Source organism: Mustela nigripes, chromosome 5, assembly GCF_022355385.1.
Source record: "Mustela nigripes isolate SB6536 chromosome 5, MUSNIG.SB6536, whole genome shotgun sequence".
Taxonomy (NCBI): domain Eukaryota; kingdom Metazoa; phylum Chordata; class Mammalia; order Carnivora; family Mustelidae; genus Mustela; species Mustela nigripes.
This window is the reverse complement of record NC_081561.1, coordinates 52,007,740-52,025,757: the sequence shown is the minus strand read 5'-3', so window position 1 is coordinate 52,025,757 and position 18,018 is coordinate 52,007,740. Positions and strand designations below refer to the sequence as shown.

The 18,018-nt window shown below is 40.2% G+C and overlaps 1 protein-coding gene across 12 annotated transcripts in view; it reads right to left on the bottom strand.

Moving 5' to 3' along the window:
* Positions 1 to 18,018, bottom strand: part of PKHD1 (PKHD1 ciliary IPT domain containing fibrocystin/polyductin) — a 478,342-nt gene that overhangs the window by 394,460 nt on the left and 65,864 nt on the right. For all 12 annotated transcript variants that reach the window (XM_059400266.1, XM_059400267.1, XM_059400265.1 and 9 more), the window contains 6 exons: positions 16,736 to 16,866; positions 14,642 to 14,777; positions 10,173 to 10,368; positions 9,387 to 9,454; positions 6,405 to 8,012; positions 3,914 to 4,057 (listed from right to left, as the gene is read on the bottom strand). In XM_059400266.1, the coding sequence (XP_059256249.1) occupies positions 3,914 to 4,057; positions 6,405 to 8,012; positions 9,387 to 9,454; positions 10,173 to 10,368; positions 14,642 to 14,777; positions 16,736 to 16,866 (2,283 nt within the window). The remainder of the gene's footprint in view (positions 1 to 3,913; positions 4,058 to 6,404; positions 8,013 to 9,386; positions 9,455 to 10,172; positions 10,369 to 14,641; positions 14,778 to 16,735; positions 16,867 to 18,018) is intronic.

Sequence of the window (18,018 nt, the reverse complement as noted above, 5' to 3'; positions counted from 1 at the left end):
CAGTCACATCCAAATAGTATTATGGTTGCTGGTACATTCCAAAGCACCTGACACATAGTAGGTTCTCTGTGAATTGAATATATTCAGGATGAATTACAGCCATAAAGATGGCTGACAATAGGACCCTTGGGTGGATAGACAAAACACAAGAACTTTCCAGTTAGCAAGCCCTAGACCAGACATATGGTCAACACATATTTTTAAAAAAAGAACTCATTATGGGTGATTAGGTGGATGCAGAGTGACATGGTGGACCCTGAAAAGTACCCAGGGCTGGGGTCAGAATCGAAGTTTCTGCCACGAAATCAAACAGTGTGACCTTTAATCACTGTAGCTTTTCACGCCTCATGGAAAAATTAAAGTTCCCATGAAGAAGTCACTCCATGTAATTCAAGGTACAAATGCAAACACCATGAACATCAAAGATTTTGTTGATTTTTTTAAAAAAATATGAAGTATTTTCATTTCAGTGAACAAGATGTTTTTAGCAACCCATCAAATGAAAGAGTAAAATTCTTCTTTCGTTAGAAGCACAAATGGTGGGGGTAAAAACAGATGACACCAAAAGCACTTCCTCAGAGCTCCCCTATTACCGCCCCTGCCCCATCCATGAGAGAAAACCCATGAGCAGTGAGCAGCCCTGTGGCAGGAGACCAAGGAAAGCGGTAATTAGGGAGGGTAGAGTTCTAGGCCCTCTTCCACAGCCTGGAATGAGAAACACCACTGCCTTTAGTGTGCAAAGTCACACTAAGGAATAAAACTCAGAGTGTGGGTCAGAACTCAAAGTGACCTTAGTAAATTAGGGAAATTACAGAAATAAACCAAAAACCAAATGAAAATAGTAAGGTAGTAAACCACAGGGAAAAAAAATAAGAAAACTCATGTAAATATCAGATGAGGAATGCCCAGCTGTGCACAAGCATGTCAGGAAAAAGAAGAAGAGGAGGAGGAGGAAAGGAAGAAGAAACATCCTTGGAATAATCGTAGGTAACAGCACGATTATAAAGACAGCAAGACAGCAACATGGTTGTAAAAACAAAGATGGTGCCAGGCTCTAAGCAGGCAGTCCTCTGAAGACCCGGAGAAGACCAGAACACAGAGGAGCTGCCTCGTTGGAGGCTTCAAATTAGCGGGAGAAAGGTAGGAATTCACAGAGGGCTCAGAAGAGAAATGTCAAAATGTTGACTTGTTGGCAAGTCTCTGATTCACTCAGTCGCTCCAAAATTTGCATTTCTGACAAACTCCCAGGTGCTGCTACTCCAGCAACAACATTAAGATGATATTCTCGGGGCACCTGGGTGGCTCCCTCCATTGAATGGGCCACTCTTGGTTTTGGCTTGGGTCATGATCTCAGGTCCTGAGATGGAGCCCCACATGAGGGTCCGTGCTCAGCATGGAGTCTGCTTGAGACTTTCTCTCCCTCTCCCTCTGCCTTTCCCTTTCTCCTTCCCTCTGTGTGTGTGTGTGTGTCTTTATAAAATAAACAAATCTTGGGGCGCCTGGGTGGCTCAGTGGGTTAAGCCACTGCCTTCGGCTCAGGTCATGATCTCAGAGTCCTAGGATGGAGCCCCGCATGGGGCTCTCTGCTCAGCGGGGAGCCTGCTTTCTCCTCTCTCTCTGCCTGCCTCTCTGCCTGCTTGTGATCTCCATCTGTCAAATAAATAAATAAAATCTTTAAAAAAATCTTTTTAAAAAATAATATGATTTTCTCAATAATAATGTAATTCTCAGTAATAATACCATTGAGAACCACGGTGTTAGGAGGACTGAGATTAATTCAGCATTCTGAAAGGTTGATTAAGTCTGAAAAAAGGAATACAGGGGAGAATCAGTTAAGTAAAGGATAGACTGCTCTGACAATAGCAACTGAGAAACACAGCTAACAGTCCACTTCAAAAATCTTTTGAAATGTAACAGTTTCTTAACTAAATTGGTTATATGTAATCCTATCTGAAAGTAGAGGAATTATTAGCAGTTTCTGACAATTAATGAAACACATCCTGTTTGGTCATTTGATGTCCATTACAGAGCTACTTTCCAGAGAAAAAAAAATACACAAACATACTCAAAATGTTTTATTTCAACTCAGGAAGTTGATAGAATCCATGAATACCATCTGAGGTCTGAAGTAAGAAACCAATAGAGTTAGATTTCTCCAGTTCTTCTCCATTTTTAGACACTGTAATTAAAAGTCCTTAAAAAGACTTTTTTTTTTTTTAATGAAAGAGGAAAAAAAGTCCAATTATCCATTTCCCAAATAAATGAGCTACTCTTGCACAATCAGTGGGTGTTTGGTGTCACCTAGTGGCAATCGTCAGAGTTACAGCTTCCTGTTTCTGTTTTCCTTTTTTAAAAATCAAGGCATTTTAAGAAGTCCGTTTCTAAACTTAAATCTTTTAAAATATAATAGTTTCTATTCCTCTTCTTCTAGGAGTTGTCAAACTTCCAATATCACAATTTACCTTCCCAAAAAACCTCAATTATTTTTATTTTGTACTTCTAATTGAAATTGTGTCTTGACATAATGCCAAGGAACTTTAAAGAGTAAATTAACTTAAGCTGTGTATGTATGAAAGCCTTTTTAAAAGACTGTAGCAGTATTAGTGAAATGTTGGAACCTAGAAATATGGATCCTTGGTTTTCTGTTTCCCCAACTTCCCAATTCATTTATTCTTTCATCAAGCATTAATTTTGCATGTTCCCTGTGCCAGCCCTGGTCTACGCAGAGGAGGGCGATTGGAGAAGAAAAGAGGCAACGTCTTAAACTTAAATCTTCCACTGTATCTTAAGTTTCTTATTGTGGAGTCTCCAGTGGAATAGATCTCTCTTCCATAAAGCTCCGCTTATATATAGGGTGGTAATAGGAAACTCCATTTCTAGTTTGTATTTTTTTTTCCTAGTTTGAATTTTAAACAAGGATCATCACTCCATCTCTCTCTCTCTCCCGTCCCTTCCTCCTCCTTCCCCTTCTTGGATAAGACAATCTAATATAAACTGCCATCACCAGTTACACATTGTGGAATTTTTGTCCAAGCTCAGATAAAGTGATGCCTTGATCACTTTGTAAATCCTTCACCCACATTCAAGTTGCAGACACAAGTTAAGAATATCATCAAAAGCACTCTTCTGAAAGCATGTGCACAAATTGTTTCTAAGCACATAGGTACAAAATCTATGATTACACAAACAAGTTCATCACCTGACTAAGCTGGTCCTCTAATGATAATGGCAATTTCTTCCCTTTGACTTTTTTCCTGAAGCTCAGAGGGTAATCACCCATTGTTAGAATGGGATTATCAAAGTTTTTTACCTTTCTCTCTAACAAAGACACAGCTTCCTACACCTCAATTTACATGATGCTGTGACACTTCAAGCAATGAGAGATCATGGTGTTCTACTGAGTAAATACCTGGGCATTACAGAGTGAGAGGGTGGTGTTCATGTTGGTTCTTTCACCTCTAACAAGAATTCCAGAACTGGGCACACCAGGCAAATATGCAAGAGATATCCAGCTCACTGCTCTGATCCCTATGCTAGTACTTCCAATAAGCAGAAGTTTTCACAGTTCCACCTCAGAACAAGGCCAAGAGACTGTCTTCCCCATGATGTCTAAGGCTGTTGTTGAAACTAATATTCAGAACTCACAATTACCTTCTCCACCATTGTACAACAACCATCAAGAACATGGGTAATAAATTTTCCATTGCCATGAATATGATAAAGGTGAATACAAACCCTTTTAATAGGCAGTCCCATCTAACATTTTAGGTGGGGAACAGAGAAATCCCCTTCCCAAGAACAGATAAAAAAAATTGGGAGTCAGTACAGCATTGATTATAAAAATGCAGTTAACTGGAGAATATCATTTTTAGATACACTCTTAATAAAGTATATATGTGGCATTTGTACAGACCATCCAGGGGCGGGACCAAGCAGCTAAAGGCTGACACTGTAGCATTAGCCAAGACCTGGCAGGGAGCGCCACACACAGCAGCTGAGATGTTCCCTGGAGAAAATCCTCCTCCGAACACATGCACAAGGCTTCCACCCAGGCAGCCTTCAAAACAAAATACAAGCTCATGATTACAGATGCAAATCTCTCTTTCTTTACTTAACTCTAAATTCAGACCTATGCTTTCTTGCTGCCCCGTCATTCCTTTTAAGCCCTCTAGAATCCACACAATTGTCTCTAGGTTCTGATCTCCTTAGCATCTTCCCACTAAGCTCTGGCCTCCAGAGCATAGAGTCCTTGTTCTGTCAGATTCCTGTCATATTCAACAATCTATTAAAAATGTAATGACTTTTGGGGTGCCTGGGTGACTCAGTCCTTAAGCGGCTATCTTTAGCTCAGGTCATGATCTGAGGGTCCTGGGATCAAGCCCCGCATTGGGCTCCCTGCTTGGCAGGAAGCCTGCTTCTCCCTCTCCCACTGTCCCCGCTTGTGTTCCCTCTCTCGCTGTGTCTCTCTGTGTCAAATAAATAAATAAAATCTTTCCAGAAAAATGTAATGACTTTTATACAGATAAGTAATGCTTACTTATCATTCTTACTTTTTTTAATACCAAAGAGTATACAATGAAAGTAAAAGTCCCACTAAACCACCTAGCTCACTCCCAGAGGTAGCCACATTTAATTTCTTGTGAATCCTTCCAGAATTTTTTGATCATCTCTATTTTTATACAAAGAAATTTTTTCTAGGGGCACATGGGTGGCTCAGTCAGTTAAATATCTGACTCTTGATCTCAGCTCAGGTCTTGATCTCACAGTCATGAGTTCAAGCCCCAAATTGGACTCCATGCTGGGCATGGAGCCTATTAAAAAAATAAAATCCTTCTACACATATTCTTCTACTACTTGATTTTTTCATTGAAGATACAGCATATACAATTTCCCAACTACGTGTACATGTATGCATACTACTTAGAATTCCATTATATGCCACAATTTATTTAGCAATTTTCCTATTGATTGATTCTTTCCTTATTTCTCCTCTCTTGCTATAATGAATGGTGCTGAGGAATTATACATTTATTTGCATAAAACTGCTGCAAACTGTTAGAAGTGGGATTTCTAGGTCAAATGAAAAATAAGGTTTTAGATTTGAAGGATATGGCCAAACTTCTCTCCAAAATAATGTTGTACCAGTTTACACTGACACCGGCACTACAGGGCAGCACCTGGCTCTGATGGGTGAAAGTATGACCATTCTAAACAAACACCATGTTTGTTCTAAGAATTGGCTTGGCTAAAACTATGGGAAGAGCCTAGACATCCATCAACAGATGAATGGATAAAGATGTATGATACACACACACACACATACACACACACAGTGGAATATTACGCAGCCATCAAAAATGATATCTTGCCATTGGCAATGCTGAGGATGGAACTAGAGGGTATTGTGCTAAGTGAAATAAGTCAATCAGAGAAAGACAATTATCATATGATCTCTCTGATATGAGGAACTTGAGAAACAGGGAGGGGAAGGGAGGGGAAGAGAGGGAGGAGAAAATCAAACAGGAAGAAACCAGGGAGGGAGACAAACTATAAGAGACTCTTAATCTCAGGAAACAAGCTGAGGGTTGCTGGGGCTGGTGGGGAGAAGGATGGGGTGTCTGGGTGATGGACATCAGGGAGGGCATGTGCTATGGTGAGTGCTGTGAAGTGTGTAAGACTGATGAATCACAGACTTATACCCCTGAAGCAAATAATACATCATATATTAATTTAAAAAAAAAAAGAATTGACTTGGCTAGCACTTCATCAGTGTAAGATTCAGCTCCCATAATTTCCTCTGTACTTTCTGTATCACGGTCAAATTTGAGTTGTCTCAAGTGCAGTAGGGCGCTACCTGAACAGAAACCAAAACCATCACTGGAAGAAAAGGCAGGACAAATTTCAGTATATCTATATAAAAGAAGAAAACAGTTCACCCAATGCAATCATACTATGCAATTGGCCTCTTATTGCTGGGGTATAGATTCATCTGTGAAATAATTCCAAAATGATAAAAGCTAATGATATTTAGTAAGTTTAAAATAATTCAGGTTGGCATAGAGGTTTAAAAAGAGATGAAGGCACCCATGTACTACTTACTTGATCAAATTATGAGCTCTTCGAGATGGAACTATTGAAGACCCAAATTAAATCAGGTTAAGGAATCAAATTAAAATAAAATCACACTTCTGGAATCTGCACAAATTCCTTGATTAAAAAAAAAAAAAAAAACTCATACAGGGGCATGCCAAAGACAAGTTTTAGGAGGAAATGGGGATTGTAGGAGGTCAATCAGGCTCCTCTCTCCTTCTATCTTTCAGAATGCAACTGATTTCCTACCTTTTACAGTGGATTACATAAAGAGAAAGAGAGAGAGAAATATCTGTCTCATTTGCTTGACTTACCAAAGTTCTCAGTCACTGCCGAAATAGTGACTGTGGATGTGAAGACCAGGACAGATGAGGCCCACCCCCTCATGCGGTCGTACCCTCTTACTGGGTACTCCCCAGCAGGAAGGGGTGGGACCACACACTGGAGAACTGTATAGTTGCCAGAGACACCTGCACAGGGTGACATCCCAATAAAAATGTCAACATTTTTAGCTCCTGAGACCTGGGCCACCACCATAGTTAAGATGTCATCGGTCTGAGAAATAGAGAGTAACTGTGGAGTGAAGGCATTGCTGTACCCAATGACTCCCATCCGGTATGAAAGTCCATCTACCTCGATGACCAGGCCCCCAGAGCCATTTCCTGCAGGAACAATGCACTGGATGAACTTGGAGCTGATGCTCACTGTCAGGCAGGCCTGCTGTCCAATGAAGACTAGTGTGCTGTTCTCTCCCCGCAGAGCTATGCCCTCCATGGACAAGAGGCTTCCACCATGGATGCTGAAATTCTTGGGAAAATAATGAGACACTTCAGGCAAAATGTGGAAGTGCCTGGAAACATTACCAAAACAAGCATATCCAATTCTTGTATGAAAAATGGATACGTAGTGCAGTCCTGGGGTCAAGTCACTTATCCGGCATGCCACATGGCTTGCATTAAAGAAAGTTACAACACAGGGAAGGTGATTGTCCACAAACACCATTGGCTCATCTGTTGTGATGTCTAATTTCTGACCCCTAATCAGCACCATGGTCAGAGACCCACTGATGTTAGTGGTCAAGGAGTCCACGATGGGAGTTGTTTCTTCCCGCAAGGAAAGAGTGCAAAGGCCCTGACACTCACTGGGTAGCCCATTCACCAAGACTGTGATGTTCAGAGTGAAGGAAGCATTAGGCAAGGGGGCATCCACTTGGCTAATCTGGCAGAGGACTGTCTGGTCCCCCAAGCTCAAAATCACACAAGAAAATGGACCCGAAAGGTGCACTTGAACTGACTTCTTCCTAGAGTTGAGAGCCAGCCCTCTCACTGTGAGTACGGTCCCACCACAAGCAGACCCACGTGTCGGCAAGATGGCCATTATCCGGGGTGTCATCACAAATTGTTGGGGCACAGCAGACATGTTAGCAAACCCCATCTGCTTTTGACGTACTTGGAGAGGATAGGTGCCTGCCTCCAAACTGTGAAGAGGAAAGGAGCACCCAGACAGGCTCATGTTGTTCCATAAAGACTGCATCTCCAGATCACAGCTTAAGAACCCCAGAAGGATCACTGAGTTGGGGAGGTTATTTCCTTCCACGGAGAGCCTCAGGCTGTTATTGGTCATTTCTCCTTGCACAGCAGTGACCACTGGTGTCCTTGCTACTTCATACATGAAAGTAAAGCCCTTCCCCACCAGGCTGGGTAAGGGTCCTCGGACAAAGGATGCATTGCCAGCCCAGACCTCCATGGGGGCTGGGACAGTGGGAACATCTGCTTTGGGCAGCAGAGCTGAAGGTGGGGTCTCACACCAGATGACAGTGTCTGTTGAGTTCACGATGTCACAGGTCCGATTACCCACAAGCACCCACACCAGATCGGGGTCCCTGCTGAACCCTACTCCCGAGACGGTGAGGATGGTTCCACCTAAAGCATGAACATCAAAAAGAACACTTACAAGTTGATATTCAGAACGAGGAACTCAAGGCACCTGTGCAAACCCCAGGGCAGTTTAAGTGGAAGGTGGGGTGTAGAAACCTCAGCGACTTCCACTCACCCCAGCAATGTTAAATCTGTGATCATTTTGGCAGGCATTAGATGGGCTACAATTCACATAATAGTAAAACAGTGTAGATTGTTGTATAAAGGAAGGATGCTTACAATACTTCAGACAAAGTTTTCAAATATATTTCTAGATCCTAGAAGCCACTTCTATCAATTTAGACACTAATGAAAAGTCTCATTTCTGGAAGTGTTCTTGTCACTGCTATGTTCCCTGGCATGTTAATCTGTAATAATATGTAGGGAGAGTATATGTGTAACATCTATGTTAATGGAAAATCAAATTCCTTAGTCTTCTTGTCATTTGCCATATGACGATCTCACATATTCCCCATTATTCTATACGTTATAATATAGAGGGTTCTGTATATAGTCAACATAGGCACTGATAAAAAATGTAATTTCTTGAAGTATGACACTTATCCTCTGTATTATTCTATGTGATAGTTGAATGGTCTGTGTATTATGTAGGCTTATGTCTCTGTGTGTGCATGTGCATGTTTTGAGATATCTCAAGAGCCAGGGAAATATCAAAACATTCTTGTGATCCTGCTGTTTTATACCTAGACTTTGTCTCTCTAGCTGAGGGACACTCAAGCCCCATCTTCAGGACAGGGGCTAGAGCAAGGTACCTCATATCATGACCAAACCTGTGGTCTAGGAAAGCAGCTTTAAAAAGGATTTTACTATACTCCAAAAGGATAAAGCTCTGTTGCACACATTACCACAATGATGATCTACATGTAGATTTATATCTTTCCTTTTTTTTTTCTAAAAATGACCAGTTTTCCAGATTTTCCTGTCTTGTCTCCCATATTGATATTTGTGTTTCTGACTCCTTGTGGGTCTTTCATCTGTACCCTCAGAGGAAAGGGAAGACACCAGACTCATTCTTTCCCTCCTTCCCCCTCCAGGATTTAAAGGGATAACCTGGGAAGCTCTTCCCCTTGTTTTTCTAATATCCTCTAGAGATGTGCTGTCCACTGGATATGTCAGCCTCTTTTCATCAGAAAAACAAAACTGGGCACATCTTCTTATCATAAAAACTCATTCATTTCCTGAGCTCATGGGAGCTCACTGGTTTCCATACTCTTCCAAGTACATCACTCAGTTCCCAGAGCACAGGGAAAGCTCCTCTCCCTGCTGCCCCATCTCTGGTCTCACTGGTTCAAATCCAAGAAGAAAACCTGAATATCCAGAGAGCAGGCCTGCCAAGTAAATGATATGAGAGACTCTCACCCAGAAGGGAACCGCAGCAAGGCTCAATGCTGAAAACATCTGTGACATACTGGATATGAAGATCAACCCTGCAGAGAACAGGGAGATGGTTATAAAATAACTGAGTTCGAAAGAGAGAAAGGGAGGAGAAAGAGAGAGAGACCCAGGTATCAGGGAGAGAAGCGCAGATCTAGGGAGCAGTGATAGAGAGCCGGTGTGAATGGCATCACCTCACAGAGGAAAAAGAAAAGGACACTGTGGGAAGAAAATGTTGTGTGGGACATTTTCCTGGGCCAACACCTGTGGTGGCATCAGCCCCATACAGTTTAGCTAACTTTCTGGAATGAGCAGAGGGAACTTCTGGAGAAATACAAGGAGGAGGGACTTTGGGACAAAGAGGATCTGAACACAGCTTGGACAATAATTTTAAGTCATTTGTTCAAAGCCCTAGACACAATCTTATTAAAGGTCTTCTTTAGTCACAGACTCTAATTAAAGCACAGAACAGTCCCCCAATACATATAAATGCTCACCCTACCCCACCTTAACCAAAAGCCATGACATCCTAGTTCCAGTAAGTTCTCTCTTCCCCAACTAATAAGCCTAAACATTGCCCTTGGATTGGTCTTGAGAGTGAATCATCCTGTAGGGTCTCTAAGATTTCTTCAACCTGTAGGACTCCCATGTGTTTATCTCCTGACTTCAAAAGAGGGGGGGAAGCGAAGACCTGACTCAAAGCCAGAATTCCTCAAAAGAATCACTAGATCATGCAAGAGACCTCAAATGAACGGCAAGCCTCCACCTTACCGTCGTGAGCGAATGCTGACCCCATTGATGGAGACAGAGATTCTGTGGAGGCCAGGGGGCAGTGGGGGCAGCACCACCTCCAGGCTGTGGGGCATCTGCACATGAGCCGGAACCAGAGTGTCCTGAACGTGAACTTCAACATCCAAATCAGAGTAGTTCCCCAGAAGTGCCATTCTGATGGAAAGGGTCTCACCTCCTGCATTGAAAAGAATCCATTAGCTGCCAGTATGGGTTTGCGGCCTCAACCACTTATGCAGTCTAAACCTATCTTTCGGGATAAACTACACGGCCAGCCCTGCGCACACCACCCTAACTGAGCACTTCAATACCAGCTGAATTGTTTCCATAAAGCTTCAAGCAGCTCCTAAGATCACAGAGCCACTGCCCACTATTTTTTGCTTGCATAAAAAGCAAAATTGTCTGGTCAATCGTATGCCAGAGGCACTAACTTAACTCCACAGAAAAGCAAATCAAGATGCAGAGACAAATCAAGGGGTGGTTTGGGGGGCTGATGGTCTTCACAACCAGCAGCCAGCACCTCAAGTTTTTTGAAGATGTATTTATTTATTTTTGAGAGAGAAAGAGAGAGAGTGCACACAGGTGTGTGCCTGAGCAGTGGGAGGGGCAGAGGGAGAGAGAAAATTGTAAGCACACTCCCTACTGAGGGTGGAGCCTGACCCAGGGCTCGATCCTGGGACCCTAAGATCATGACTTGTGCCAAAACCAAGAGTCGGGCACTTAAATGACAGAGCCACCCAGGCGCCACCTCCCCCCAAGTCCTTTCCTTTAACTTCTTCTTTCCTGCTGAGTGGAGTCTAAAGCTATACTTGGGGTACACTAAACTCCTTAATAATGCTGTATAGGAGTACAGCTCCACAGTGCACTGACCACTTACACACGTGCCATCCCATTTTGCCCTCACGCTGTCCTCATGGCATACAAAGAGCAGGGAGGAGCACTGGCACTTAGCTTTTGAGGAAATAAAGCTCCAGAAGCCAATGTTTAATAGCTACTTAAGGGAAATACCAAGGCCTAAGCCCAGTTCTCTCTTATATTTCAATACATTTGCAGTTAAATTTGCAACTTTACTAAAATGTCATGTGTGCTATTGACCCTCGAATTCAATTCCTTTTACCTTAAATAGTTATTGAGTACCATGAAGAAGATGTCACAAAAAGCAGAAAAATAAGTTAAACACAGACCAGGCCATTGAAGAGACCTCAATGGTAGTAAAAGAGGTATTAAAAGAGCTTCAATACAAGACACACTTTAAGAGGTGAAAATCAAGCGATGGGCCTGTTCCAGCCACAGCAACATTCTGAATATCAAGAAAGACTTCATGGGCAAGATGGTGCTTGAAATTCTATATGAAAAATAAAATCACAAGAGGAAGTGATAAAGAATAGGGGGTTTACAATTCAATTCTAAAAACTTCACACTTTAATCCAAAAATCTTTTGTATCAGTTTCTCATTTAATCACCCAGTATCCATGGCTTGGAAAGAAGGAAAGAGAATTGAGTGACTCTCTGGAAGACCAGATACATGTACATAGTCACGGACTCTATGGGACTAGGTCAAGTTGATGGTGGGTGTATGACTGAAGACAAAGAAAGCAATCTTAAGGGGTCTTTACCTAATTCAGTAGGCAGCAGAGACCTCCAAAGGTTTCTAAGCAAGAAAAGGATGCAATTGAAATGTTCTTCCAGTCTGTTAGATTAACTGGAAAGAGAAGGTAGGAGAAATCTAATCTTCAGACAACAAGAGCCAGAAACCAAGCATGCAATGGCAAGAATGGAAATAAATACACATACCTCTCCTGTGTCTCAAAGAGATGCAACTCAGGCTAAAGCATCTCTAAAACACCTTTAGTAGCTAACATTTGAAAACTACAGAGCTGGCCATTACGTAACAGCACAATCAATCACGTGAGGAGGAGAAGAGGCTACTTGAAAGAGAAAAGTCAAAGACTACGGTTCTGGGGTGTTGGGAAAACTGACTCTACATTCAAATCCTTGTTCCACCATTTTCCTACCCATGTGAGTTTGGATGACTCACTTTGGATTCTCAAAGCCTTGGATTTTTCATCAGCAAGATGGTAACAAAACCCACCTTGCTGTAAGGATTAAGTTAGACAACATAGGACAGTCTCTCATACAGTACATCATTCAAAAGCCCTCCATTAACTTCATTTTCTGTCTTGCTGCATGCTCTCTTTACTCTTCATGTCTTCCCAACCTCATTTCTACTGTGAAGTCTGAAGCTTCAGTGTAGTGACTTTGAAGGATTTCAGGGTTGAGGAAGAAAAAAAGACATGACCATGAGGAGGCAGGAACACAAAAAAATGAGTTTTATATGGGTGGTCCTTTGACAGATTTGCATGGCTACCAAAATCTCACTGCATTAGACTTCCCAGAGACAACAATAGGAGACCACTACCCAGAAGGGAGGAAGGCCAGGGAACTCCTGGGGGAGGAGAGGGGATTATGTGTTTAGATGATGTCATTTAGCAATAGTCTAGCTTGGAGATCTCCAAAGGGCATCAGTAGCTTAGAGTCTTTTATAACCCTCAAGTTTATCTTACCTGTTGCTGGGAGATGTTAGATACAGTTTTTCAGAGTATGCAAAATGGCAGGCTCTAACTAAAAATCTGGGGTTTTATTGCATGGGACCTTATTTTAAACAACTGGTTATGTAAAAATTTGAGTTTGACGTTGGCATGTTTTTGAGCAAATGGGTCTCAGCTTGCTTTCAAGAAGGAAACAATATAGGGCCAATATACACAGGACATCTTTGGCTTATCTATATAACACTCAGTATCTAGCAGAATGATGCCACTCAACAAAGCATTTGTTTAGTACTTACTCCATGTTGGTTCCTAGGTTCAAACTTTTTACCTACTTTACCTCCAGTTTTCACAGTAATCTTGAAAGTATTATTCCCACCTAGCAGTTAAAGACACTAAAGATAGAGGAAGTTAACTATCTTGGCCAAGGAGTGGTTGAGCTTGGAGTCATTCAGATCCAGCACTGCCCAACCACAAAAACCACACGTGTGGTTCTCTACATCAGATCCTTCCTCCCCCTGCCCCTGTCTCCCCTCATCTCTTTCTTCAATTTCCTCTTGGCTTCACTGTTATCATCAACATTCTCATTTCCTGGGTGGAGATTTATAGCATTCCAACTTTCAAAAGAGACTTTCCCAGTAGGCTGCCACTCTTTGGGGATTTTATAACATGTTCTACTTTATTCTGCCTGTAGAAATATTTAAATGTGAGTAGAAATTCTGAAAATCATGCATCATGTTGTATACATCAAAAACATAAACTCCTTGGGTTCTTGGCCAATTGTCAAGCTAATTCTAGATGCCTCTGGGGCACTGATGTAATATATTAATTCTTTTCATCATAGACAGGAAATTGTACTAAAAGCCAAAATCACTGAAATCTGAATAGAACACAGAACTCCCTCTTCTCTTTCCTACTTCATTAGTAAGAATCCATACCACTAAGGAATTTTACATACTTTGGCCGTATGAGGCACCAAATTCTTCTGCACTAACTGAGCTGAATACTACTGAGAAGCTAAAGGATATTCCCCTTTATTTATGTCCTCTTGAGCAATGGAAAATGAAAATAGTACCAGAAAAATTGAGTCCAGTCTTTTTCTTTGGGAAATGTGTTGGCCTTTTGTAATAAATCCTTAGATTATGGCTGCCATAAACTCTGTTATCTGGCATTCAATTAATCAGAAAGGCATGTTACCTGGTACTTTTCCAGATCGGTATGGTATGACATAATAATAAATTGTTTTAAGTCCATCCTGTCATATTATCTGACTCATCAATGGAAGATTAAATTGCTTCAAGTCATTCTATGCTAAATGAGTCCTTCTTTTTATACAAAGTATGTCTTAAGGAATAAGAATGAGAGAACACCTTATTCTCTAATCAGATCAAATAGCTACTACCATAAAACATGATGCCAAAAAAATTATATTTTACAATAAACTAAGAGTGGTTAAGTGCTTAAAATCTGAAACCAGACTGCTTGGGTTCAAATCACAGATCTGTTACTTACTAACAGTAACATCTTGGATGAGTTATTTTAGTTCCCTGTTCCTTAGTTTCTTCACTTATAAACTGAGGATAATAATCCTGTAAATTAATGGCAGGGATTAAAGTCTATTAGAACAGAGTAGGTGCTCAATAAATATATTTTGAATTGTTACTTTGAATTCTCATGTCATTTTCCATGATGGAAATGGTCCCAATTTTACAGAGGAAATAATAGATAGAAAGAGATTTACTCCATGATGGCTAAAATGAAAATAGCAGTGTTCCAGTTTTCTGCAAAATAATTTCCATTCAAAATATAATGCTATCTTCAGTATAATTAAGAGACCGTTGTTTGCTGTCTTTATAGGATCAATGGTCTAAAAATAAAAAGATGCTGCAGTATCATGTATTTTACCTGCTATGTTGCTCCTGTTTCTGCTCAGAGAAATGATCACTGGATTTAAAGAGGAATCGTATGTGAATGCCATGGGAAGAACTGCAGAATGGTCCCCTGTAATCACAGTCAAATTCACAATGGGTCCATCTTTCCCCTGAAAAATCAGTTTTTAAAATAAAATCTCTGTAAATAATACTGACTTGAGAGAAGTCCTTATAGAATTAGTTTAAAAGGTTCATTATAAGAAAATTATTTTTTTAAGTATATTGCTACTTTCAAGTCTCTGACTCACTCTCTTTCCCTTTCTCACCTACTCACACATACACACGTTGACAATTACTTAGAATAGGCAAGTATGGTTTCCAACTGATTGAAGAGTAAATAATAATGATTTGCAATTAATACACCAGTTGGTTCTGTAAAAAAAAAAAAAAAGGCAATTTCAAATAAATCTATACCTAGCTAAACTAGCCATCAAGTTTGAGAGTACTTTTAGATAAGGAAAAACACAGAAAACTTCCCTCCCACATATTCTTTCCTAGGATATTTATTAAAGCTATGACCTCATAAACAACAGCCCAAAAAAAAAAAAAAGATATGAACTCCAAAAGACAGTGACTCTACCCAGGACAGCAACCAAGGGAAGTGCTAGGATGAAATGTGTAGAATAAACCAAGAAAACACCAAGTTAGATTGAAGCAGGAAAACAGACAGCTTCAAGGAAAAAGAGTAATTGATGTGATCGATTTTTTTTAAGATAGAAGTTTTTTATTATGAGGAAAACATATTAAGAAAAAGAATTAGAAACTCTATGAAAAAAAACTATAAAAGAAAAAAAATTACCTGATTCTGCCCACATCATTAAAATAGTTGTAACAATGTAAACATAGTCTATTTATTTAATAAAGAAATGGTACTGCAACTATATTCAAAAGAATTAAAAGTAGCTGTTTCAAAAAAAGGAACTTGGAGAAGGGCACAGAGGGGTAGGAGAGCAGGATCATTTTACTATTTTAATCATTTTACTTTTAATCTTTGCATGTATTTCTTGGACCAAAACTTTAAAAGTTTGTTTTTTAATGTTTATTCTCCCTAGCAAAAGAAATCTGAACCATGCAAATTTTACCAAAAGAAATTTCAGATAACTGGATACTACATATCAGAACTTTGGAATTTAGATTCATTTATCCTGAGAAAAGTAAATATGCTCCAAAATGTAGTTGGATGATCAAATTTCTGCTGTTTAAAATAGGATATTTTGAAAATTATCTTAATGTCCAGTAATAGGGAAGAGTTAAACTACCTTACAATTACATATTGGAATTCCATACAGTTTTTATGTAAATGTGAAAATTTCACAATATTTTAACAACTGAATAAAAAAAATGTGAGGTCAGTGATGAAAGAGGATTCTGAAATTTCTCTTCCAAGGGTCTTTATTTGTTCAGTAAACAGTCGTCCTTCAGGGTCATGAATGTGCTGAGAATGTTCATGATACTGAACTGTGAATAGATAGTTCACCTTCCACTGTGAGCATGACTCTCACCAATAGCACCATGGAAGAATGTGGACTCAAATCTCCTAGTAGGCTATGAAACAGCACTAACTGAAAAAGAAACAGACAGCTAAGGGACTTGTTTTTAAGGGAAAAGAGAAGCAGAAGGTAATAATTAGGAAGATATTTTATAGGAACCATACATTCTAGAAATTTCTAAGTCCCGCCATTCATATCCATCCCAGAAAACAAAACTGCTAGTGTAAACTACTTGCTTAAGAGAGAAATGAGATGATAATATATGTAAGTTTTGCAAATCAATATCCAGGATATACACTAGATAAATTCATTTATTCTGCAGCATTATTATTCATTGAGAGTAGGAACTGGGACTGCATTGTTGTCTTCTTTTAAAAGAAGTCAACTGATGTTAATTGCAAGCCCATTGGTGGAGTCAGCTTCCCACTTTATTGCAACATAGACAATATAGAAAATATTAGCATACTCTCATGATGGTAAGGTCATGATAGTTAATCAAGTTCTAAGAAAAGATTCATGAAAAACTTCACACTACATGTTAATAATGGCCACAAACCCAGAGAGGAGATTCCACTTACTCTGGGTGGAACTTTGCATTGAATTCTTTGTGAATTTCTTCTGGTGATATCGATGGCACAAGACCGAGATCCAAATAACACCAGGCTCACATCTTCCAAACCAGAGCCTTGAATGGTAGCCCAGAGACCTCCTGCAATAAAAAAAAAAAAATGTTTCAGATGGAATGAAGAGCCATACAGGTAGACAAAAATTAATTATCCACAGTAGAGAGAAAGTGAAATTAAAATATGAAGCTCCTTAGTCAAAAGATAACTCCTACTCAAACTGCAGAAAAAGATTGATGCTAAATATATAAACTACTACATAAACAGAGAGAAATGGTGAGTAGAGGGCAGAGAGAAGGAGTAACACATCCTGGGGATATTTAATAATAAAACATAGATAAATATTGCCAAGAGTCAGGTAAGTAAAGTAGATGGTCTCTGAAAACTCTCCCTGCCCTAGAGTTTAAATATCATCCCCACCAATCCTATAGAGCTTATTCTCTTTCTGAGAAATCAAGTATAAGAGAGGATCATGGTACAAAGAGCTGGGGCCCAGAGTCAGGGCCACAAATCATGAGGCCACTTAAAGCAGATCATTTGTAGCACTGTCCCTGAGTTCATTGGTTCTCACTCCCTCATCTTTGAATGACAGCTTTAGACCTTCCAGCTTCATGATTTGATACCACACATACTAGTTTCTAGTCTCCATGAGGCTGTAGAGGTGGCTGACATCACCACCCACCACCATCAGGATTTCTATACTAACCATCGGAGAGCAAACACAGAAATTTCTGTTCCTTGCTGCAGACATTGGTAGGAAGAGGTATGGCACCAATCATAGTGATCTTATGCCACACATTTGGAGGACCAGCACTTGATCAAACTAATGAACAGAAGACCCACTTATTCTTCCTGAGAACAATGATTCCAGTCTGTCATCTCCCCAGAAGGGGATATAAGAGAGGCAGGGAAGCCACCAAATAGGGATACACATAGACCTTGAGAGTAGGAAGTGGGTGCAGGAACAAAGTTATATTGCCCAGGCATGTTAGGGTGAGACAGCAGAACTTACCCAAACTGATGAACATCTGTCAGGAGAATATGACTAGATGGAATTATACCCTGAAGTTAAATATATGATTTTGCCCTGAAAAGTTAGAGCAAGCCCACAATAGTCTTCAGAGGCAGAGAATAAAATTGAAGATAAGATATCCAAATGGCCAACAAACACATGAAAAAGTGCTCAAATCACTTGGCTTCAGAGAAATACAAATCAAAACCACAATGAGATACCACCT